At 48.3% G+C, this 25314-nt stretch overlaps 1 protein-coding gene across 1 annotated transcript in view; it reads left to right on the top strand.

Annotated features, from left to right (window-relative positions):
* The window catches only part of BCR (BCR activator of RhoGEF and GTPase), a 99868-nt gene that overhangs the window by 67286 nt on the left and 7268 nt on the right, over nt 1–25314 (top strand). The window contains exons 9-22 of the mRNA XM_056504352.1: nt 6675–6796; nt 8000–8168; nt 9453–9572; nt 10384–10459; nt 11028–11132; nt 11717–11791; nt 12363–12460; nt 13140–13271; nt 20284–20343; nt 20483–20592; nt 21379–21518; nt 22931–23065; nt 23601–23706; nt 24504–24666. Coding sequence (XP_056360327.1) covers nt 6675–6796; nt 8000–8168; nt 9453–9572; nt 10384–10459; nt 11028–11132; nt 11717–11791; nt 12363–12460; nt 13140–13271; nt 20284–20343; nt 20483–20592; nt 21379–21518; nt 22931–23065; nt 23601–23706; nt 24504–24666 — 1611 coding nt within the window. The remainder of the gene's footprint in view (nt 1–6674; nt 6797–7999; nt 8169–9452; nt 9573–10383; nt 10460–11027; nt 11133–11716; nt 11792–12362; nt 12461–13139; nt 13272–20283; nt 20344–20482; nt 20593–21378; nt 21519–22930; nt 23066–23600; nt 23707–24503; nt 24667–25314) is intronic.

Raw genomic sequence — 25314 nt, forward strand, 5'->3', positions numbered from 1 at the left:
GCTAATTCAGTGCATTTGGGCAAAGCAGGAATTAATGAAACAGCAAAAAATTGCAGAGTTCACTTGAGAGAGTGATCCCTTTCTTGGCTGCTGCTCCTCTCGTACTCTTTGCAGAGTGTTGTTCCAGGGCAGTTCAGACCAGCCTGAGTGTAGTGGCTGCCACTCTGCCTTGCCTTGGCCATGCCTTTCCACCCTCTCTGAAGTGTTCATACTGGTATTTGTGATCCCACAGTGGCACAGAGGGATGAAGCCTGGAGTTTGGGGTCACTGCTGGCTGTGGCTTCATGTCTGGTCTCATCAGCACCAGTGCAGACACAAGGGAGCTGACAGGCAGCTTTTTCTGGGAATGAACCCAGTAGATCACATCACAGATCAGCTTGTGCTACTGTACACCTTTGTCCTTGCCCTGGAGAGGAGGGGCTGCTTGGCAAGCAGTGTTTCTAAATGTGGTTTTAAACTGCAGTCATTGCCTTAGGCTTCTGTTTGACTTCATGGAGGACCAAGTGTGCTAGAGAAGGGAAAGGACAAAGGACATGTGCAAGGGAGCAGAAGTGCAAACTGAAGCTTTGAAAAGCTGGAAGTGAAGCTTAGACAGCCATGCACAGCATGGGACTGGTGCCTACTGCTGCTGGAGCCTTGGGCAGATGTTGGCAATAGAGCACTCAGAAATTATCTTGGCTGCTTCACACTCTGTCTTACAGCTGGAGCCAGAGAGCTCCTGGTGACAGGGGCTTTGGGAAGAAGAAAGAGGCTATTAAAATGCTCAAAGAGCAGCCAGTTTAACTCCCTAGGCAGAGCATCCTTTTTTTTTTTTTTTTTTTTTTTTTGCAGTGCTGGTCTTGCAACACACTTATACACACGAGGAATCATTTTCTTCCTACGCTCTGCAGAAAGCCAAACCACCTCTTCCTCACTGACATGTGCCAATACCCATCTCCTGGTTTCCCCCTCCTCCCTGTGCCTCACACATCCCAGCCCTTCCCAGGGCTCTCACCCACGCACGCTGCAGGTCTCTGCTGTCACCACACCAGATGAGCTCTTTCCTCAGCACACAAGGGGGGAGATGGCCTTTTGTGCAGCTCTGGGTCTGCTTGAGCAGGTTTTTAAATTCCAGTTTTTGTAATGTGTCTCAGACAAGCTGGCCACACTTCCTGGAGTTAATCATTCTGTGACAGCAGCAGGATTTATCACATGCAAACAGCACAAAAACACTGTAGGATGAATAGATGAGCACACAGGTAGTCGTGAGCTTGGTAGCAGAGGAGGGGAAGATGCTCCATGACAGAGGTAAGAGGAGGAGGAGGACAGCAATAGGCAATCCAAAGAGGATAACCAAGCTCTGGAAAAGGTACAGGGAGAGCTCTTTTGTTCAGAGCACTGAGGTGGGTGGGAGAAGAAGCAGATGAAAACATGCAAAGAAAAGCAGGGCCTGGAAAAGAGATGTGGAACTTATATTGCAACAGTACAAGAGTTTTGCAAGAGCCACTGAAGTTAACAGCATAGGCCTCATGTGAGAGGTTAAAGATGATCCAATTCACTCTATTGTGACACAAAATCAAGACTTTTCTCCCACACTTCCTGGAACATTTTTCTGATGCTGAGCTGAGCTCCTGTGCTGGACACCTTAGAGTCCTAGGGCTGTCTGTGGATGAGAGGGGGTCACTGCCACTTTCCTGCCACTGTCACCCTATCACCCTAATCTCATGTTCTCTTGGATGTTTAATTGGTGTTCCTGTTGTCAGTGTTATTTCTGAGTATTTTAGGAAATCTTTAGCACCTTTGATTACTTTAACAGAGTAGCTCTAGGGACAAGGTAGAGAGATGGTTTCTCACATGAGAGCTATTGGATGTCATGTACAGCAGGCTCTTTCATCCAAAAAACCTCGTGTTTCAGGAGACCCCATTTAACAGGAGGCCACCAAAGGAACAGCTGTTGGTGGCCCTGGGTGGGAGGAGTTGACCAAAGTGTTGGTTCCAAAACTGCAGAGCTGAGGTGGCACAAGCCCTGTCTGAGGGGGCTGCTGGCTCCCCCAGGGTGGGAGAGGATGGGCTGACTCATGTCAGGAGGTCCAGGAAGGTGCCCTTTGCTCCCACACTGTGGGGTTTGGCAGGGATCTGGTAAGCCATTGGGAAATCCTTTTATTGTTTCCCTCTGACCTGCTGAACCTCCCAGCAAAATGACTCATGTGCAGCAGAGGATGTGCCCCTTTGCTGGAAGTGCCCCTCCTCAGCCCCACGGATGCTGAGCGGCCTGGGGCATGCCTGTTCTGCCCAGCCCTAATGAAAGTTCTCTTTTCCAAGAAAAGCTGCTAGTGAGGAGAGATTTCCTGACTTGATCCACAAATGTTTTCTCCTGTACTCTCCAGATGCTTGGTTGCTCTTGTGGCAGTTCACCCTCACTGCTTGCTGGAGGGAGACCTTCCAAACTAGCTCCCACGAGCAAGAAGATAAGAAGAATGAAGGGGTTTGTGAAGCTCCATTTTCCCTCTCACTGACTGGAATATATGACTTTAACTTCTTTCCTTCTGTTCCAGCCAAGCTTAGGAAGCACAGGCTTGTCCTCTTCCACCCAGCTCTCTTTGTGGGACTTTTTGCTGCCTCGGGGTTGCACTGTGTCTATGTCAGTGATAGCATTTTGTTCCCAGGAGTGCTAACCCAGATGAAGTCAGTGCCACTTCAGCCCCAGTTGGGAATGTGAAGGTTTTTGGGTCATTTAGCATGGAATGGCTGAGCTTTCTGCTGGGGTTTTGGGGAGATGTGCTCTGGGCAGGGTGCTGGGCTGAGGCTCTGGCTTATCTCACACACTGCCAGTGCCTGGCAGAGGCAGACAGAAGGTCAGGTCAGGACTGTGCCCTGTCACTGCCAGGCAGGGAAAGGACAGTGCCACATCCTGCTGGGTAGCAGGGATGAGTAAGCTGTGAGAACATCTTTACACCTACGAACAATGAGCAGAGGTTGAGCTGGCAGCAAGCAGCTATTCTCATTGCTCCAGAGGAGCTGAGCTGATTTGCAGTGTAATTAATATGCATCAGATCTAGAAACCTGAGATCAGGGGTTTGGCTTGCTCAGAAAATATCTTTGCCTGCATATTATTGCTCCCAAATGAAATTCTTTGCAGGAATGGAGAGTGTTCTTGCTACTGACAACATACCTCCTCCTGTTTGTTTATTTATTTTCAAAGCTCAGTATTTCTGCTTTCCTATATGGGGCTTGCTTTCCCAGGCAGGAGGGGAAGGCATGCTCAAGTGCCCATCAGCAGTAAAGGCAAAGTGCAGGCAGGAGTTCTCTCCAAAACCACTGAGAATGAGCCAGGAGGATCACATCCACCTAAAAATAAACACTAACATATGTACAGGCCTTTGTGAGCTGAATCACTGCTGGATGCCAGATCTGCCCAGAGTCCTGCCCAGAGATGGTGCAGCAGTCTGCCAGGGAGCAGCCTTGCCTCCTGCAGCTCACAGATTTCCAGGACCTTCATGTAAGGGAAGGCAGCACCAAGATGAGCTCTGACACTGCTCCATGTGCTTTCACAGGTAGCTGTAGATGGGAAAATGCAGGCTCCTAATCCCTGTCAGGAAGTGTAGGGTGCTGAGGGAAGAAGAATTAAGTCTGCAGGGGCATTTCTTTGTCATGTGTTCCTTGCCATGATGCCTGCTAGGCTCAGGACTGATGTGGTTTGTTTTAATTTTGGAGAGCCAAGGTGGGAAGAATGGTAGACAGAAGGAGAGGCAAGATGGGGGTTTGCAATCCCACACCCTCAGCAGGGAATGCATTCAGGGTTTGTTAAGTCAGGCAACCAACAGAACCCAGGGGTATCACCTGAGAAATGGAAGCATCACTTCTGCTGTGGGTGTGCTGGCCTTGCCCAGGGGAGCTGCTCTCGTGGTGCTGCCCCATGGAGACCCTTCTGTGGCTGTGTCCAGTGGGGGAGTCCTGGCCATGGGGCAGGGCAGGGCAACAGGGACTCTTGGGTGAGTTCTGAGTGTGGGGCTGGCCAAGGGGGGCTGCGAGGCAGCTGGGGAGGTGCTGCTCAGCCCTGGCCAGGGTTAGCAGGACTCTCCTGTCTCCAGCCACAGGGTGTCTAGGCAGATGTGGGATGCCTGATATGTCACTTAGTGATGGCAGAGGAGCATCCTCTTGGCTGCAATAACAGAGGAAGTACAGGCCAGGGAAGAGTTCCTTAGCATGTGTGGGGAAGCTGATGGTTCCTGCTTGTACTGGCTGTGAAGTGAGGCAACACTGACAGTTAGACATGCTGGTGGAAATAAAACCTTCCCATAGCTGAATGCCCTGACTTGTGGTTGAAAATCAGTGGGAGATGTCTCTTCCAGGTGTGCACTGAGTCCTGCTGGGCCTGACAGCACAGTGGAGGACCTGAGCATGGCATAAAACTCCTGCAGTGGTCACTGGAAGGAGCACACAGCCACCTGCCTGGGTGCCAGCATTCCAGCCTTTTGGGCTTTTAGCTATGGAGTTGTCCATCTCGTCTCTCCTCCATAAGGGAATTAGGAAAGCAATGGTTCTGCCTGCCAATGTGTGACCCTTCTTTAGGAGGCTGTAAAATTCCATGGAAAGAGTAAAGGTGTCAGAGGTGTGCAGCTTCTTTGCATCTTCTAGGTTTGGGGAATCTTTATGTGATATATAAAGAAGATTCCAATAGACACGCGGTGAGGGTGCATCCAGATGGTCCTTTTAAAGCACAGGCTGATAAGGGACTCCTGAGAAGTTTGCCAGATACACGTGTTCAGGAGTTCTCCCTTAACAGCACTTGTAATGAAGAAGGAGCAGTGGCGTTCAGCTGTTAATGTTGACAAGAGTCGTGTGAATGGGAGAGGAAGGGCTGGAGGAGAGCTTTGCTGTCCCTGCTGGGGTGGCTGAAGCTGGTGCCGAGGCCGGGAAGCGGCTCCGGGAGAAGCCGTGTGTGCGCGGTGTGTGTGCGGTGTGCCCCGCGGTGTGTGTGCCCCGCGGTGAGTGCGCGGTGTGTGTGCCCCGCGGTGTGTGCGCGGTGCGTGTGCGGTGTGTGCGCGGTGTGTGCGGTGTGTGCGCGGTGTGTGAGCGGTGTGTGTGCGGTGTGTGCGCGGTGTGTGTGCGGTGTGTGTGCGGTGTGCCCCGCGGTGTGTGCGGTGAGTGCGCGGTGTGCCCCGCGGTGTGTGCGCCCCGCGGTGTGTGTGCGGTGTGTGCGCGGTGTGTGCGCGGTGTGTGCGGTGTGTTTGCCGCGCGGTGTGTGCGCGGTGTGTGCGCGGTGTGTGTGCGGTGTGTGCGCGGTGTGTGTGCGGTGTGTGTGCGGTGTGTGTGCCCCGCGGTGTGTGTGCGGTGTGTGTGCGGTGTGTGTGCGGTGTGTGCGCGGTGTGCGGTGTGTGTGGTGTGCGGTGTGTGCGCGGTGTGTGTGGTGTGTGCGCGGTGTGTGTGCGGTGTGTGTGCCCCGCGGTGTGTGTGCGGTGTGTGTGGTGTGTGCGCGGTGTGTGTGCGGTGTGTGCGCGGTGTGTGCGCGGTGTGTGTGCGGTGTGTGTGCGGTGTGTGTGCGGTGTGTGCGCGGTGTGTGCGCGGTGTGTGTGCGGTGTGTGTGCCCCGCGGTGTGTGCGCGGTGTGTGCGCGGTGTGTGCGCGGTGTGTGCGCGGTGTGTGCGCGGTGTGTGTGCGGTGTGTGCGGTGTGTGTGCGGTGTGTGTGCGCGGTGTGCCCCGCGGTGTGTGTGCGGTGTGTGCGGTGTGTGCGTGCGGTGTGTGCGCGGTGTGTGCGGTGTGTGTGCGGTGAGTGCGCGGTGTGTGTGCCCCGCGGTGTGTGCGGTGTGTGTGCCCCGCGGTGTGCGCGGTGTGTGTGCGGTGTGTGTGCGGTGTGTGTGGGTTGTGTGTGCGGTGTGTGCGCGGTGTGTGTGCGGTGTGTGTGCGGTGTGTGCGCGGTGTGTGTGCCCCGCGGTGTGTGCGCGGTGTGTGCGGTGTGTGTGCCCCGCGGTGTGTGCGCGGTGTGTGTGCGCGGTGTGTGTGCCGTGTGTGTGCAGTGTGTGTGCGGTGTGTGTGTGCGGTGTGTGTGTGCGCCCCGCGGTGTGTGCGCGGTGTGTGTGCGGTGTGTGTGCGGTGTGTGTGCGGTGAGTGCGCGCTGTGTGTGCGGTGTGTGCGGTGTGCCCCGCGGTGTGTGCGCGGTGAGTGCGCGCTGTGTGTGCCCCGCGGTGTGTGCGCGGTGTGTGCGCGGTGTGTGCGGTGTGCCCCACGGTGTGTGCGCGGTGAGTGCGCGGTGTGTGCGCCCCGCGGTGTGTGTGCGGTGTGTGCGCGGTGTGTGCGCGGTGTGTGTGCGGTGAGTGCGCGCTGTGTGAGCGGTGTGTGCTGCTCTCTGCTGGCTCGGGAGGGGACGATCCTCTGGCAGGGATTCCGGTCTCGGGTGGAAGGAGCTGGGCAGTGACTCACAGCAAACTGCTCAGGAGCAGATGATGGAGAGAAGCCCGAAATCTGACCCAGCACCAGAGAGGGGAGAAGATGCATGGCTCTTTCTGCCTCTGGGAGAGAGGGCTGCAGCATGAGAAGAATTGACAGCAAGGAGTGTTTATTAGGCTTTTTAATTTTTCTGATTTTGACAAATGTACTGAATTTGCTGTGGTAGGAGTCATGTCTGAGGACTGTGTTGCCCCACTGCCAAGTGCAGAGCTCGTATTGCATTGAACCATTTTCCTGTTTTTCCCCAGCACCGGCAGCTGCTGAAGGACAGTTTCATGGTGGAGCTGGTGGAAGGGGCTCGCAAGCTACGTCACGTTTTTCTTTTTACTGACCTCTTCCTGTGTGCCAAGCTCAAGAAGCAGATTGGAGGGTGAGAGTTTCCTTTTGGGACTTTGTGCTTTGCCTCTCAGCTGCAACAGAATCTTGGGTTTAGCCTGCAGTTTTAGTTGCATATGGATAATCCAGATATAATCCACAAGAAGTAGTTAGAACAAGAAATAATAGCAAGATATTAATGTTTACTTTATGAGATGCTGAATAAGTCCTGACCTCTCAGGAAAGGTAATTCCTCCCATGTCTGCCCTGAGCTTACCTAGGAGAGCAGGATATGTTGTAGCTGCTGATATTCTGGACAAATGTAATTTATTTTTCTACTTTCCTTTTCTTTTAATAGGTGACATTCTTCACTTTTTTATATGACTAAGGTTGTTAATTTTGGCTTTGCAGCTACAGCCTGTTAACAGTTTTACAGAACAATGGTAAAGGTGCAGTAAACAGACTGTGTCAGCCCCAAAGTGCAGCTAAAAGCAGTTTTGCTGGCACTTTTCACAAACGAGGGGAGAGGAGCCATTACCAATGTACTTGCCTCAAACAGAGCTTCTCTTCGCTTGGTAAACTTTTTCTTGGGGAGACATCTCTTATCTTCTTGCCCTCCTCAAGCAAAAAGTTATGCCTGCCCTTTTCAATGCACGTGCTGGTGAGGAATGAGCCTTCAAAGGAATGGGACATTCCCAAGAGTGGATGTTCCTGATAGCAGAGGTGAAGAGGGAATAAATGACACAAAACATTAAAAAATGAGCTGCTTATCCTAGTGAAATCTCTGGAGAATGGCAGCTGTGAGCTGTAGTTTCTCTCCCCTGGTTGGATTACACAGAGGTTTATCCATTACCTCACCTGCCCCAGCTTCACCCCAGCTTGGGCAGGAGAGACCCAGGTTCGTATCCCAGGGGGACACCAGGTCACAAGTGTGGCACAGCTTTAGAGCTTTGCCACTCCAGAGGCTTCAAAGAGAGAGTATGCAGGACCAAAATTGTCTTCAGAAGATGGATGTGGTTTCTTAGGATGAAAAGAATTAGGTAACAAAATGAGTTGCCTTTTAATGTGCTGTACCAGCTACTGGCCCTGCTATGCTGTCTTGCTGAACAGCAGCCTGTTGCCTGTTTTCCATATGGGAATCACAGTAAAGTTGGGCCAGTGTCTGCATCTTCTGCACTCTAGCAGGGAAGAACTTGTGGGAAGGACTGGGTTGCCAAACAGCAGTAGTAGTAAAAGGTTTGGACCTACTGCCTTTCAGAAAAAGCCAACAATATGACTGCAAGTGGTACATCCCTCTCACTGACCTCAGTTTCCAAATGGTGGATGAGTCTGAGGCAGTGCCCAACATCCCACTGGTACCTGATGAGGAACTGGATGCCATGAAGATCAAGATATCCCAGATCAAGAACGACATCCAGCGGGAGAAGGTAAAGGAGTTGAGCACTCCATGGCAATGCAGGCACAGGGTCTGTGCTCAGATGAAGTCTAAGATGAAGTCTGGAGAGCCAGGCTGCAGCAGACTCTTCATCAGGGCCTTGTGATTGCCAGGTGCTTTGCTCATCTGGGTGCACATCATCTGGATGATGCTGCCTGTGAGGAGGCAGAGACAGAGAGACCCCGTGGTTGTACCCAGCAGCTCCTCTACTCAGCAAAACTACCTGTGAGCATCCATGTGGAGGGCAGGGATCTTGTGCTGCAGACATGAGAAGGATTGGGAGTGTTATTTGCCAATTTCTGGATGTTAAATTATGATTCTGCCAGTGATTTTGGTCAGAAGCCATATACCCTTGAATTTTAGCAGGCTCATTTATGCCTTTGAAGCTTTTTCGTACTTCACTGATATCAAAGCAGCAGCAAATGTATAGAAAAGAGCAGTTATACTGACTGGACAGTCAGACAGGGACATGGTGTCTCTTTGCTTGCAAGATATGTTTTCTGAGAGCTGTTAGATCCCAAACTTTCCTGGACCTTAAAAGAGAAATAAGGGTTTGAACAGTTGTGGTGTGCAGAGCAGGATCTGAATAACATTGATCATGCTGTAGGAAGGTTATTCCCCACATTTCCAAAGAACATTATTCTGCCTCAGCTCTGGCTGGCTTTCAAAGAGGGCTTCCTGGAAAAAGTAAGGTATTATGAAGAATATTTTGTGGAAGCCTTTTACTCACCAGCTGCAGGTGTCTAAGATACGTGTTTTGGTGCACCAGTGCTAAACAATACACATGGCTGGGTTTGGGACTGGATTTTATCCAGGAAAAAACGTATTTTTAGCAGACCTCTGATGAAAATGGATCAGTGGATGGTGGCAGGAGAGTTCTGGGCAGCTTTTACAGAAGTTCCTTGGAATCTCCCTAGTGAAGGACACTTGGAGGACCTTGCAGTGCTGTGGCTGCCCAGTGACATGATGCTATTGCAGCCTCTGGAACAGAAAATACAGGGTACAGTGGGGACAGTGGCCACACACCTCTGCCCTTCAACTGAGATACCTCAAATCAGGGAACAGAGCCTGGTCCAAGTGTAGAGAATCTGCAAATTACACCTTTCTTAGCAACTGGAAGTCCTGGGGATCCTACTGACAGCATTTCTTCTGTTCTGGGGCGATTTACCTACTCACAGGGTAGAGACTGTGAATTTTAAAATAGCAGTTGGTATAAATGGGGGCAGATTTGGAGAATAACATGTGTCCTTTGCTCCCTCTTTCCCACCCCCTTCAGAGGGCCAATAAGGGCAGCAAGGTGATTGAGAGGTTGAAAAAGAAGCTGTCGGAGCAGGAATCCCTCCTCCTGCTGATGTCTCCCAACATGGCCTTCCGGGTGCACAACCGAAACGGCAAGGTGAGAGACCCCAGCAGCCAGGGACTGGGGCTTGGCTGGGCTGCACGTGCTCCTGGGGCCTCGACTGTGTGTCCTCAAAGCTCTTACCAAGCAGCAGACACCTCACCCTTCCTGTGCCCGAGGTTATGGTGGCGTCCTATCAGGCTGTGACTAATTTGCATACAAGGCTGACATTTAAGAAATAACCATAGAAATGAATCCTCTGTCTTGGCACCAGTAGTGCTGGAGCAGTAGGAGCAGCCCTTCACCCAAGATCCAGCACTGCAGCAGCTTCCTTCTAGACTGCCCTGTGGCTTCAAGGCTTGGCACACCCAGGGCAGTGTCCTCAGGGCTGCAGCTGCCCCTGCCAGGATCATCCTCTGCCAGGGGTGTTCTCTGCTCTGACACTGCTGGAGCCTCTCACTGTGGCCTTTCCATGGCAAAGGAGTCCCACAGGACTGTGAAAATCCATGATCTGGTCACTGCTTCCTGACTGCTGCTGTTTCATCAGTTCTAGGCCTGTGCTAGAGGCTTTTGGCCTTAATTCCTATGGTGAGGAATAGCAGAAGCTGCCATGGGAGCTGCTGCAGGGCCACAGCTGCCCTTGGCACGGAGGGGCTCTGTGAGCTCTGACTGTCCCTGTTGGTACCTTGGGCACGTTGCCAGAGCCCAGCCTGTCTTTACAGAGACGTGATGCAGGATGAGTGGCAGGGGAGCCAGCAGAGCAGTCTGTCCAGCAATGTGCACTGGGGAAGGTGGAAGCAGGCAGGCCCTGCCCTCAGTGGTGCATCAGACTAATGCATGCCCTGTTTTCTCCTGTGTTCCTGGGTAGAGTTACACATTCCTCATTTCATCCGACTATGAAAGGGCAGAGTGGAGGGAGAATATCCGGGAGCAGCAGAAGAAATGTGAGTATCCCTCAGCTGTCATTGGTACAAATGCTGTGATCTTAGGAGAGCAGGGCTGCAGGGGATGAGGTGTGGGACAGGCTTCCTGCCAAAACAGAGATCTGCATTGAAATCCACAGTGCAGTATGGGTGTCTCCTGTCTGAGGCTGTTAGGGAACTTCTGCTGCAGCAACATATGAGGAACGTGTAGTAAGTTAGTATGTAGTAATTAATATATATAGTAAGTAATGTTAGTAAGTAAATGTGTATAGAGATTCTCTCATTTACCCTAGAGATCAGAGCTCAGTGCAATTCCACTGAGAGGGACAAGCCACACCCTTTTTCCTGGCTCCACTCGAAATAAACTTAGTTACTTTTATGGCCTGGTGGTTTTTGCTTTGCAAGGAACTAAGAACCCCTGTATTTCCTGTGAACCATCCTGAGACTTTACTTTAAGAGTGACTGAGCACCTGGTGCTGCTGCTGAGCAGTGCCCAGGGAGCACTGTCTGTGTGTGCCCAGGATGAGGGCTCGTGCACCCAGCCTCTCCTTGGAATTTTTACTCCTCCCTCTTTCATTCTCCTTGGCAGGCTTTAAAAGCTTCTCACTCACATCAGTGGAGCTCCAGATGCTGACCAACTCCTGTGTGAAGCTTCAGACAGTCCACAACATTCCCCTCACTATCAATAAAGAAGGTAAGACCTTTGGGTTTTGCTTTCACATGGTGCAGCTGCAGTGAAACTTTCTCCCTGCCTGATTCTGTGCTTTCCCCTAGAACTGCTCTTACTGTTCCCTTTTGCTACAGGTTGCAGGTATCTTCCTGTATACATTATTCAGCTGTTAAATGGTTCTTGCATGCAGCTCTTGTGCAAGGTATTGGAGTGCCTGGTAGTGTCCTAGCCTGGGACAGCTTTGAGCTATGTCTGAGAATCCTTTGGAACAAAACTAGTTGGTCAAAATTGTGTCAGGGAGCATCCTAAATTTCTACTTAATCTGCTAGTGTAGATTTAGCCTCTATAATTTACTTTTTCTCCTTTGAATTTCTTCAGTTGTCTTGCTGATCCTAGAACTGTCACTGTAAAAGCCCCCCAGTGCCAGAAGGTATTACAGGTGCCAGCTGTGGAACAGCCTCCTGTCTTGCTGAAGTGGTTGTTACGTGCTCCTGCCATCCTTGGGGAGAGTTCACCCTCTGCTCATTAACCTGTGTAGCATCAGTCTCATCACTCTCACTCTTGGCTCCACTGTGAATGTAACAAAATCCCTTGGGTCTTTTGTACAGATGATGAATCCCCAGGTCTGTATGGATTCCTGAACGTCATTGTCCACTCTGCCACGGGATTCAAGCAAAGCTCAAGTGAGTTGCAGCTCTGTGACACACAAGAGGTACTGATAGGAGTTAGATAAGCCATGTCCTGGGACAGCTGGGCATGGATTGCAGCATCTGTGATGATGGTGAGGAGGAGAGGGGTTTTGGGGAACTGGAAGTTCTACTCTTAACTCCAAAGAGATCACCATCAAGGATCAAGCATTTATTGTTAGGCCTAGTCTGTTTGAGGTTTTAAGCAGTGTTTGCTGATTATCCACCTGATCTAGAAACAAGTCAGCCCTTATCTTGAATTCTTTCAGCTGTATTTTGTTTTACAATGAAAGAATGGGAGGTGTTCTCTGACATCCAGAATTTTTGTTGGGAAGAAAGTGTTGTTAAAATTCATGGGGAATGACTTAACACAAGATTCTAAAAAGGTGACAGAACTTCTTAAGGACAGCTGGGCTGATCAAGGTGGTGAGACTTGTATGGGATGGTGTTACTGGTACTCATACAGAGATGATGGAAATGAAGGCACCCTGTGCAAATGATTAATGCAAGTTAGGAAATTCTAGATATTTATTTTTTTTAAGTTTTTGTGCCTGTCTCCCCTCCTCAGATTTGTACTGCACGTTAGAGGTGGATTCTTTTGGGTATTTTGTGAATAAGGCCAAAACCAGAGTTTACAGAGACACCACAGAGCCCAACTGGAATGAGGTAGGTTTGTTTCTTCTTGATGTGACTTGTTTTCCATGTGCCAAACATCAATGCATGATGGGCAGAAGACCAGAACTGCCAATGGAAGAGGTTGCTGCATGCTCAGCACTTGTGCTGCATATGCTGCTTCTCAGAAAACACTTTTTTTGCCAGGTTCATTTGGCTGTCAGGGCTTGCAGAAGATTTTCCCTTGGATTAGTGGTAGTTAAACAAACAATTTGACACACTTGAGTCTTGTCCAGTATTTCATCTTTTAAACAGATACATGCTTGATAATTTTTTAAAGACACAAGTGAAAATAAGTTGATGGAGATGGTTTTGCTTATTTGTTGAGAAGGGGAAGAATTAGCTGTAGACATTTTGCCTGTTTACAGCCAACTCAGACCTGCTGGTGGGCAAAATTTCTTGCAAGGAAGGTGAGCAAATCTGAGTCTTTGAATAATGCTTTGCTGAGACCTGTGAAACCTGACCAAGGAGGGAACCATCTCAGTCTCCAATTTGACCACCTTATAGATACAAAATAAGATTTCAGTTTATTTCTAAATTGCAGTAGGGAGGAGGTTTTGCCCAGTCCTTAAGTGTTCTTCTGATGAGCATTAAGGAGACTGTATTGATTATTCTGAGGCTGGTGTCCTGTTGTGATGCAGCCATTGCTCTTTCCTTTCCTGGTGCCCTGCAGGAGTTTGAAATTGAGCTGGAGGGCTCCCAGACACTGAGGATTCTGTGCTATGAGAAGTGCTACAACAAAACCAAGCTCACCAAAGAGGATGGAGAGAGCACAGATCGCATAATGGGGAAAGGACAGATCCAGGTAAGACTGTGCTCAACTCATTCCTGATACTCTGACTGCAAAACTTCACAGGACTTGTGATGTTCACCACAGAGGTTTTTTTTCTGCCTTCTGGTTGTCTCAGCATTGAAGATTTTTCCCTCAGATAGTGGTACACAGTGTGATTCATAGGCAGGAAATCAGCAGCTTTGTCCCTCTTGCTTTGTGCCCTTTGCCTGCTCCAGCACCCATATGGAATAGCTGCTTGTTTTCATCTCTCATTTGCCCATGAACTTCAACATTTCCACACCAGTGTACAGGAACTCCACTGCCCCTGGGCACTGGTGAGGCTGTTTGTTTGTGGCAGGAGGACACAAGAATATTCTCTCTGCTCTGTAAATCTTGTGCAGAAATGCTGCCATCTGTGTGCCTGGAAGTTGATGGATGTGTGCGTCAGGCCCTGGGACAGCCTGACTGTCCTAATGACTGCCATGCCCAGAATGTGGTGTCCATGACAGCAGACAGCATCCAAGGAACATTTCCACTCTGAGAATTGGCCTGGGACACTGTGTGTGGCAGATGTGTAATACAATGGGGGAGGTGATGATTGCAAAGAGCTGCTGTGTGATACAGCACTGAAGCTGGGTGTAGGAGAAATCAGGCCATGTGTGGAGGAAAACATGGGGAACATATGTGCCCCATTTTTTTACAGTTTGTTGCACTGTCTGTCCACAGCTTCAGGAGGGTATTTAAATGCCTGCTCTGAGGACACATTCTTTGTGTTGGAGTGGCTGTTGAACAGAACAGAGACCCTCCCCAGATACCTTTTCCTCTCTGACATATTAAAAGACCTCACCAGTTGTCCTCCATTTGTGTCTGGCTGTCCATCTCCCTGGGGATGACAGCTTTCCCTGGCATTGGAGAGATGCTCAAGGAGGCCAAGGCCATTTGTGGGATTGCAGAAGCAGCTCAGGGTGAGAGTGGCCTGTGGGATCACATCCCACCTTTGCTCTGCTGGCAGAGTTCATTGCTTAAATGACTTTGATCAGGCCCTTCCTTCCCTCTCCTGTTTTCAGGGAGAGCTTTTGTCTCGAATGCATGGTGGGATTTGGAAGGGAGCTTGTGTGCAGATCAATAAATGGCAGCACAGGGTGTCTCCTGTGTGTGTTTCAGCTGACCAGAAATCCCTGTGTCCCTTCAGCTAACAAAGGCTATTTTCCACGGAGCTGAGCAACTACAAAAGAGCAAGTTTTCAGCCCTGAAATGCCCTGGAGATTTGTGTGCTCATAACAGAGAACCCTGAAATCACTGACCCACTAAATTCTACAAATATTTTACATAGAACGATCTTAAAAAACAAATAAAATCTTTTAAATTTTGGCATTTTTTCTTCCTTCTCACAGCCATGGGCATTTTATGCTCAGCAATTGTATATTCTGTAAATATATTTTATACTTTAGTAAATAAAAATACTCTTTGATGCAATGAAAGATTAATTGCATCTAGATTCTTTTAGAGAAACCTAAATAGTGGGAAGGTTAAAAAATAAATTAAAAAGTTTTTAATTAATGTACAAATGTTGCATTCTGTTGTATCATAAAAGGCACATGCAAAAGTTCTCTTGCTGTCTGTAAATTCTCTTTGCAATTTGTAAAAAAACTCAATGAATTGCCAGAATGACCTCTTAATTTTCAATGATTCCTGTCCCATCATGAATTTCAAACACTATTGAATCAAACAGAAGTCATATGACAGTCTGGTAACATTTTGGATTGATAAAAATTATTAAAGGTTTTGATTTTGGTTTTTTTTCTATTTTTGAAGTAAACATCATTTTTCTATTAAGAAACCATAATAATGCAACAAGAAAATCTGATTACAGCCTGTGGCTGAAGGTTAGCTGTGTTCTCCCATGTGCTTTTATTTCAAATTTTGTTTACCTTAGAGTTTTTAGTTTATCCTGGGCTTTCTGATTTGTTGTTGCACTGTCATTACTCAGCCCAAATCTGTCTGTCTAAAGGCAAGGTCTGTGAGGTTGGGTGAGGATTTTTGTTTCATAAATTCCTTTTAGTTAAAAACCCTGGGAACATGAAGAGTCGTGCCTGCATCCTCCTGTTGATAAAAGCAGAGAAATTTCTCTGTTGGCTAAATTGCAGTACATTGTTAAGCTATGTATTATTGTAAATATGCAACTTCCCACTACTGGGAATGTGACTCACCAAATACTGAGCCTCAGTGATGAAGACAATCAAGGAGACTGTTTTGGCTGTAAAAATGTTTATTAAATCTCTCCGTTACATTAAGGCAGTGAAGGAAGGAAGGAATTGGTCCATGTAGTCACAAGTTTCCAGGAATGGGCAGCAATTTTAACAGCTCCCATTGCTCATATTTTCTTTTCCTATGGAATATTTTATTTGCCTGTCTTTATAGTTAGATGCAAGTGGTGTTTCTTTCCTGCCAGTCTGCAAGTTTTATATCTCTGAAACATAAACCCATGAGGTTTTAGTGTGGGAGAGCCTCCTGTAAATGTAGAAGTGAAATTCTCACCAGACCTGGGCACAGCAGTGCTGGGTGTGCAGTGTTGAACTGGCTGGCACACATGGCTGGGGGCTCCTGGTGCACCTCAGGCATGAGAAATGCTATTCGTGGGGACACCGTGAAACTGAAAGTACTGGGGCAGCTGGAGGAGGATGGAATGGACATCACATGATGGGAGGAAATGTGAGACTTAGTTCAGCTGTGGGCATAAGCCCCTCTCATTGTGAGCACCCTGGGCTTTTCTTCCTGTTGTTACCTTGCAGTCCATCTTTGGCACTTGGGCTGGCCCTTTGGCTCCTTGAATTTTGCACTTCACGTGGCAGACACATGCCCGTGTTTGGAGTGTAGCAGCCCTTTGTTTGTCATTGAGACTGTGCCTAAATGTGCCCATTTGTCAGCAGGACCAGCCTGTGCCGTGTGAGAGTGAAGTGATTCTTCACCCTGGGATCCGGCTCCTCCCACTGGTGCCTCCTAGAAATGCCATTTCCTTTGCTGTTTTCTTTTTCTGCATGATCAGCTTAAGCTAAATATTTCCTTCTCCCTCACAGCAGTGCTGGAAAATCAGGGAGGATGTGACCTTAGATCACTCATTCTGTGGAGCAGCACCATTCCTCTGTTGCCTTGCAAAACAATCACTCTTATCTTAATTATCTGGGATGTCTCATAGCAGTGCCCATGGCTATTTCAGGCATTAAGTTGTTTTCCATGTAAACCAGATTGTCCCATGCTGTACCTCCCAGTGTTAACTTGGAAACCTTTTACTCACTCAAGCTTGTTTAAACAGTTTGCTGAAGCAGAACGTTGTCCCAGCAATGAAAATAGGGGTGAAATGAAGAAGGTAATGGGTCATGGCTAAAGGGTGATGGTAGGAAAGATTAACCTGTCAGTGGAGAGCTGTGAGAAGAATGGGGCTATGGCAGGACTGGGAGTTGCCAGCAGCAGTGAGACTCTGACAACATGCATGTCACATCAATTACAATTCAAAATTGATGGAGTGTAAAGTTGCCTGGGAAATTTACTAAAGGGAAGAAGTAATGTGAATGAATATATAAAACATACTGACCTTAATGTTCCACAGTCCATGCTCTGTTATTTCCACTGAGGCTTCTTTGTTTTTCCCTCCTTCTGCATGTTTTCTTTTCTCTCTGGGGAAAAAGAAATCATGATCAAGCTCTCTGTGGTGGTTTCCTAAGGCAGAGCATAGACACCCTTCCTGGTGCCTGGCTTGCATTTGCCAGAGCAGCATCTCCCAGTTTGCCTTTTTGCAGGTTCTCACCATGCTGCTGTGCACTCTCAGCCTTTCCTGACGGCTGTGCCCTGTCTGAATTCAGTGCTGAGCTGCTACAAGGGCCAGAGAGCTGCACTCAAAAACCCCTGTGGTGCTGGGCTGCTTTGTTCTGTTGTGTTTTGGGCAGGATACAGAGAGGTATTGGCTTGATTCATTAGTGAATTTGGGGCTGTAGCTTGCCACTGCAAATACCAAAGGCCATGGGGGTTCTGGAGGGAGCAGTAAACAGACAGAGTGATTGGTTTGTATTTTCCTGTTCAGCTTTTGAGCTTTTGGTGGGGATTGTGCAAACAAGCCCATGCAATACAGTCTGTGAGGGTTTAGCAGCTCTGTCCTATTTGCACAGAGCATGGAAACAACACACCGTGGCTCTGCTTCAATGGAGGTGGGGCAGGTCGCTCAAAGCAAGTAACTGTTTGGAGTAGCTGTGTAGAGGAGCAGTAAATTCCACTGTCAAATGCAGAGGCAGCAGTTACACAGTGCCTCCCCTGCTTCAGCTGGCACAGCTTGCTCAGAGCTGCTTCCCTTTGCCATGCTGGCCATGGCTTGCATTCTTCTACTCAGTGTTCCTTCTTTCAGGTCACTGATCTCCAAATCAGGCCAGAAGACAGCATGGCCCCATTTGTCCTCTGTGCTGGAGCATCACTCTTGCTAGCTCATTGTCCTCACTGTGCTCTCTCCCTGCCTGCTGCAGCTGCCCTTTCCCTCTGTTGCTCTTGCTGGCCTCAGTCATCAGCTGGGACCACGACTGAAGCTTGATTGAAGTCCCAGAGACAGTTCTTGGTTTCCTGTTGACTCTGTTACGTCCTGCTGTGACTTATCAGACTGTTAGACCTGATCTTCCTGTCTCACTCAGTGTTGCTGAGAGTTTATCCAAGCTTTGCTCTTTTAATAGCTTCCATCATTTTGCTTTGCTATTTAAAAAGCACCTTGGAGGAATTTGGGTTTTTTTCCCCTTAATTGCTGTTGTTATTGCCAGTGATTTATGCAGGGTTGGCTGGGTCAGCCAGTTCTGGTGCCTGTTCTCCCTGGCTAGCCCCATTCAGTGAAAGCATTCTCCAGCAGGAGTCAAACAGTAGGAGAGAGTGCAGGGGTCCTGCCAGCTCAGCAAGAGAGGTCAGAAACAAGGGAACAAGAGGCAGCAGCAGGTACATGGAGGTTTGCTCATAGTCCTGGCTCAGCCCCAGCAGTTATCCAGCAAGGAAAAGTCTCTGTGAGCTCTCAGCTCCAGCAAGGAAAAGTCTTTATGAGTTCTCAGCTCCAGCACTCAGCTTCTGCTTGTCCTTTGCAGCAGTGTAAAAGTCACTCTTGAGACAGAGCAGGATGGTTTTTGGCTTATATTCTCTAACAGCTATTTACCTGCTTTTGTTTTGTGCAGCGGCAGGAATTCCCTGGTCGTTACTGACACATACCCAGTAATACCTGTTATCTTAAATGAACCACAACTGGATTCTGCTGGACTCTTTAAAGTTTTTGGCAAATATTCAAACCCTCTTTCCTCTTTAGTCTTAAGCTATAAATAATATAGCTCCTTGCTATAAATAATACACTCAGTGACTCCATTCTAAATGCATATGGAAAACTGGTTCCCAGCAAGAGGGTTGGCTGTGACTGTGTCCATCAGCAGGGCTGTTCTGGCAACTTAGCCAGATGACTCTTCAGAGCTGGAGATCAAGCTTTCAGGAATACTTTGCATGGTTGCTCCTCATAGGAAACCAGACACTTCAGAAATGGTTTCCTCTTGATTCTGGGAAAGAATTCAGTTGTTGAAAGAAATCAAGCTTCCAGCACGGAAGTTGAGGGTAGAACAGCCTAGACACTGGCCAGCCCGTAGGGCCCTTGGCCAGCCCCACGGGCGGGGGCGGATCTGTTCTGCCGGAGTTAAAAGCGAACCCCCTTGGCGAGCAGTCCTGTGTTTGGGGTCGCTGAGGCACTCAAGCCAAGCACTGCTGCCCATTGGCCCCTGGAACTTTGCACAGTCCCAAAATGTGGGAGCTGCTGGTTAGTGACAATTCCTTGCAAGGGCTCTTCAGGAGTTTCTGCCGGCGCTGCAGCTGCAGGAGCCGGTCCAGTTCGGCAGGGAAGCGCGTGTGTGCTGGCAGCATCCCGCTGTGGGCTCACGTCCGGAACACAGTGCGCAGGGAGAAGGTCGGCCTCGCTGCTTCTGTTGCTGCTTGGGGTCTCTGCAGTGGGAGGAAGCAGGGAGGAACTTTACTCTGCTGCTTGCCTTTCTTTGGGGAGTGGGGAAGGGCACAGGGGGGCTTGTCTGTAGCTGTCGGCAGCACTGGGCTGCTCTGTTGATGATCTGCGTGCAGCCACGACCGTGTCTAAGCTCTCCCAGAATTTCCTGCAGCTGCCATTGTTCCAGGATCTCCCTCCCCTGCCAGAGCTCTCTGGCCCTGCACGGGGCTCTGTGAGAGGGGGGAACTGTGCTGCAAAGCTGCTCTGGTTATGACTGTCTGTTTGCTGACAGCAGTAAACTCAAAACAGAGTTTGCTGCAGTTGCCTCCTCCTGGTCTTACTGTGCCTCCATGTTCAAGAACCAAGTGTTACAAAGCTGTCTCAGGAGGCACCAAATTCTTGCTTTGGCTGGTTCCAGTGGCTGATGAAGCCCCCAAGCAGACAGCTCCTCCTCTTTCTTGCCAATGTCCCTGGAGCTGAGTGCCATTCCTCAGGCCTTTGGATGTGTTTGGGCTTTCCCAAGGCAGTAGTGGAATTGCTGGGTGACGTTCTAGCACTTGAGTCAGCTGCTCCCCAGCTTCATAACTGTCCACTCAAGATCAAGCAAAGCTGAAAATGAGAGATTGGAACTTGTTTCTATTTAATGAGTGCTTGCAATAGCAGGCCCTAGTGTTCTTCCTCTATGCTCAAATAGAATAGAAAAAGAATAGACTGGTTGAAGGACAACTTTCCATGATTTCTCAGAAGATTCAAACACTGGTTATGCTCCCTGAGGTTGCCTTTATTGTTGAGCAGACACTGCTCTCATGTTCCTGGGTTTTTGTGTATGAACCCTTATCAGCTCCTCCTCAGCCCTGTTTGGAGAATTTCACAATAGCCAAAACCTGGTTTCCCTGAAACCAGGGAAACTTTGGAGTGTGGGTTTTCTTGTGGAAAAGAAATAATAAGGTAAAAGTGGTTGTGCTCTGCTCACTTGCAGAAGCCTTCCAGGCCTAGCTAGTTTCTCTGAAGTCTGTTCCTAGCTCATGGATAACTTTTGTTTTCCAGCTGGACCCACAGGCACTGCAGGACAAAGACTGGCAGCGCACAGTCATCTCCATGAATGGGGTAAGTGTGGCAAACAGAAATTAGCTCTGCTTCTGTACCTCCTGTGGGCTTTATTTCTTTGCTCTTCATTGCAGAATGAATGAAAGAAAAGCCAGAAAAGAGAATGCTTAAAAAGTAACAGCTGTTGTGTTTGGTTCAGGTGGAGGTGAAGCTGTCAGTGAAGTTCACCAGTCGGGAGTTCAGCCTCAAAAGGATGCCGTCCCGCAAGCAGACCGGCGTGTTTGGGGTCAAGATTGCGATTGTCACCAAGTGAGCTCACGGGTCACGTTTGTCCCCTTGTGTTTCAGGAGGACAATAGGCCAGTGGGGTGCACCTGCCTGTGTCCCTGAGGGGTTTGGCAGTCCAGCCTGCTCCATTTGTGTAGGAATGTAGATGTGGCTGCAGACAGGAGATGTTTTACAATCTCTGAGCTTCTTTTTTTGCGGAGATAAAAACCAGTGTGCACACAGGCTGTTTACTGACAGCCTATCACTCCTCTGAATTCCGGAAATCCCCCTTGCCCTTCTCTGTAGTTAGCTGACATGGTCACAAATTTCCAGAGCCACTGAACAGTGGTGTTTCCTTTCCATAATCAAAAATGTTCAAGGTCTTTGGATCCCATTGTATTATTTTAACCCCTGATCTTTTGTCATGAATCATTTGCCAGCAGAAACCTGTTTGTTCTGTTGTATGGTTTGGGAAGTCTGGTATTTCCTCCCCGTGGAATTGCATGAGTTTGAAAGCAATAGAGTTGCTATGTAGCCACGGGCTGTTTGGGAATCCTCTGATTACCTGGGCAGAGTCACAGGCTCTAGGGGCACTGGGACCTGGCCAAGAGCTCAAGTGCTCAGGGAAGCTGCAGAACAGCCGGAGCCAGGCTAAGACAGTCAGAAAACCATCTCCAGTTTTAAAAGGAGTTTTTCAGCTCAGTCCTGACTGCCTGCTCAGACTTCCTACCAGCCCACTTTCCAGAAGAGGTTTGCACAGGGAGATGTTGGGGTGCTTGTAGCCGTGCTGGCTGGGCTGGGCTGAGCTCTCGTGTGTGGCTTTGCTCAGGAGGGAGAGGTCGAAGGTGCCGTACATCGTGCGGCAGTGCGTGGAGGAGATCGAGCGGCGCGGCATGGAGGAGGTGGGCATCTACCGCGTCTCCGGGGTCGCAACCGACATCCAGGCTTTGAAAGCTGCCTTTGATGTCAGTAAGTATTTGTGTCTGATGCTTCCCTTTGCTCTGTGGGAACCTGCCTGAGCTCCCTGTCAGGTGGCTGTGCTATTTTTAATCTTATGTTGCCCAAGAAGCATTAAGAAGTAGAGATTCTCACTCAGGGAAAATAATTTTAACCCTGGCTGCATATTTTATTTACTGATATAACCCAGGACATACAACAGGATGGATCCTTGTACCAAGCCATGCTTTTTATATTCTTCCCAGCAGACATGAAATGATGGCTTTACCTGCATTGCCAAATCTTTGTGAATGGCAGACACCTCTCTGGGGGGAAACATAGCAATCAGAAGTCATAATTTCTTCACTGTTGTGAGGTGTCCAAATTAAGAAAAGTCTTTAAAATAAAGAATGTTTTGTGAGAGCCAATGCTCCTTAGAACTAGGAGCGGTATTTATGAAACTGGAGTTGGGTCAGGGCTTCTCTCCCTAATTCCATCTGGTCTGATGTGCACAGGCTTAGAAAATTAGGTCACTTTGAGCAACCTCTGCAAAGCTCTCTTTGATCTTGGGCAGAAAAAGGCTCCTTACTAGTGCTACATTTAAAAGAGTGGCCTGTTTGTCCCAAAAGGCACCTGATATCAGGCAGGTGAAATGCTTCCAAATTGTTAGGTACAAAAAGTGAAATTTTGTCCTACTTCCAGCTTCCACGTGATGGTCCAAGAACTGTTCAAGCCACACTCCAGAAGTCACAAGACCTGTGCCAGACATCTAAATTCACCCTCCCTGCAGTTTTCCTTCAGTTTTTAGTGACATTTCCTTCTTGTGTTTTCTTTTCAATCACCCCAAACTATCAAAAACCACTGATGAATGGTGCTAGTGCAAGTAAGGGTTTTTCACAGTTTGGAAAACAACTTTTTTCATTTCTATTAAATGCTGGCTTACACTGCTTTATGGAACCAGTGCTGGTTGATGTTTAGCTTAGGGAGAGAGGGTGGTTTTGTTGTTCTTAATAGTAACAAAACTGAAATATAAGTCCTGAATTGCCTTAGCTACACTCAGTGGGTAGTTAGAGAATCTCAGAATCTTTTATTCTAAGCTGTTAGAGGCAGGGAATTGGAATAACAACTGCTGTCAGTAATAAAAGTTGAACTGCATATAAATACAGTCAAGTAGGGCTTGTTCAGATCAGGCTGGTGTCACTGGCACAGCACAGCTAGTCCTGGGAGGGTGAGGTTCCCTGGCTTGATGTAAAGCAATGAAGTGTTTGCAGTCATTTGTACAGCACTTCTCAGCTGGAAGGTTGCTGATTTAATCTGGAGAAATGTAAACAGGAAAACTCCCAGCTATTTGGGCAGAGACAAAAGATAAACAGACCCAAAGCAAGGGAAAGAAGGAATGCTAGGCCAGCAGTTCCTTTACCCTCGCTCTGCTCTCTCTCTTTCAGATAACAAGGATGTGTCGGTGATGATGAGTGAGATGGACGTCAATGCCATTGCAGGCACCCTCAAGCTGTACTTCAGGGAGCTGCCAGAACCCCTTTTCACAGATGAACTGTACCCCAACTTTGCTGAGGGCATCGGTAGGTGCAGCACGAGGAACCCTTGGTAATGGAGGCTGCTCTTAAAGCATCATAAACCTCTATTTACAGTGTTGGACAAAAGCCTGGAACAAGCTGTGAGGGGAGTGGAGCTCAGAATGGCATTGCCTTCCCACTGTGGGTGCTTGCTGTGCTGTTCTGCAAGCTGTAGAGGCCAGGCTTTGGTTCATGCCAGCCTGCCTGCTGGGGCTGTGCACACTCACTACCCAGGCAGGCTCCAGGGAAGCCCCCTTTGGAGGGGAGGGGGATATGTACCTCATCTTACCTTGATGCAGAGAAAAACATCAAGGATTGAAAGTCTCAAAATACTTGAACTGCTTGAGAGAAAAGGATTCTTTATGCATTTGTGAAATAAAGAGATGCTGTGGGTTATTGATGTGCAACTCTGGCCTTGCAGCCTATGATGATGGAGTCACAGTCCTTTTTGGGACCCTCTGTATTGGCTGTTCTGGGGCATGGCTCAGTCAGTCAGATTCTCACTCGCTGCTTGTGGTGATGTCTTTTTTTTGTCTTGTAGCACTTTCAGATCCTGTTGCAAAAGAGAGCTGTATGTTGAATCTGTTACTATCACTTCCAGAACCCAACCTTGTGACATTCCTTTTCCTTCTGGACCATTTAAAAAGGTAATACATGGCTCTTTGAGAAATGCATTTAATGTGTAATGTTGGCAGTTTGGAAAAGTGGACCCTTTTCTTTAAATACCTGCTGAATCACAGAAATGAAGATTTGCTGATCTGCTGTGAATGCTCATCAGATAACTGTTGTCTCATACTCACTTAGTGAGGCAGTAAATCCTGAATTCCATTCCCACTCATACTGAAAAAGGATTAGAACTGGAGGAAAGGGGTAACAAAAGAGTCAGGGCTTGTCTATCACAAAAGCAAATTCCTGCTGCAATGTCACTTAGACTGCACCTGCATCTGGATACAAAGACCTGGAAAGGTTTTTGTATAAATCATGAAGCTTTGGTCTTATTTAAAGTCTAGGGAACCCTGTCTCAGAAGGTGTCTGAAAATCCAGTATGGTCTACTTTTTAAATTCCATCACTTTGCCTAACTACAATTTCAGTTCCTTTTGTAGTCAAGTCTTTCTGATTTTGTCTATGTCTTTGTAATATGGTTGAAACTGTGAAAAAGTATTGCCATGCATTTGACATTAATGCAATAAGTTGGCTTAATGCTTGCCCAATGTGTTGATTTGCATAAGTATGTTGTACATACCAGACTGTCCCTGGAGACATAAAAGATCATCTTGTGATTGAGATTCTGGATTAAAATCCAGGAAATTGGGGCTTTGCTTGTGTTTCTGCTGCAGACTTTTTTGCCCTTGGGCAAATTTTTTAAACTTTGTGCCTCAGTTTCTCATTTATAAAACTCAGATATTTATGAAGGTCTGCCTTGTGCATTGTTTCTTTTCCCAGGGTTGCTGAGAGGGAAAGTGTGAACAAGATGTCCCTCCATAATCTTGCCACTGTCTTTGGACCAACACTGCTCAGACCTTCAGAGAAGGACAGTAAAATCCCTGCTAACCCAACCCAGCCCATCACAATGACTGACAGCTGGTCACTAGAAGTCATGTCCCAGGTAAAATCCTGAATGTGCTATTCCATCTTGTGAAGATGCTTTCTGGGAAAGCACAGTCCTGTGGCAGGCCTGGCTCAGCGACCCTGCTGGGTTTTCATGGTCATTTTTTTGATAATCATAAAACAACTTTTGCCCTCACACAGACATTTTAGCCTGTCTGTAGAACAGTGTTCCTTCAGGCAGATCAATTTGCATCTGTACGAATACAGATTTTTGTGAAGGGATGTCTGTGTGTGGGCATCCTGTGTCTGCTCGTGCATGGGAAGAGTTTTTGGGGAGCTGTGTCCCAGCACCATGCTGCTGGCCTGGGATAAAAGAATTGGCAGTGCTTCCACAGTGCTCCTCAGCACTTAAACCACCTTCACTGATGCACAACAAAATTCTTTGGCCACTGCTGCCTTTGAAGGCTCTGCAGAGGATTGGAGCACAGAGCCTGTGTCAGTTGAGTAGACTGGTTTGTATTTCTCCATTGAGTAATGGCAAATTCTTGATTTAATTTGTTCAGTACTGGAACCACCAGCACCATTGTTCCACCTGGAATCTAAAAAGAGTGTCTCTGAAGCACTGCAAGTTCAACTGTTTCCATTGCTGTTATACATACATTACACACAGCTGCTAGATGTCCCAGAGAAGCTGTATCACCAGCTC

This window comes from Oenanthe melanoleuca, chromosome 15, assembly GCF_029582105.1.
Source record: "Oenanthe melanoleuca isolate GR-GAL-2019-014 chromosome 15, OMel1.0, whole genome shotgun sequence".
Classification (NCBI taxonomy): Eukaryota; Metazoa; Chordata; class Aves; order Passeriformes; family Muscicapidae; genus Oenanthe; species Oenanthe melanoleuca.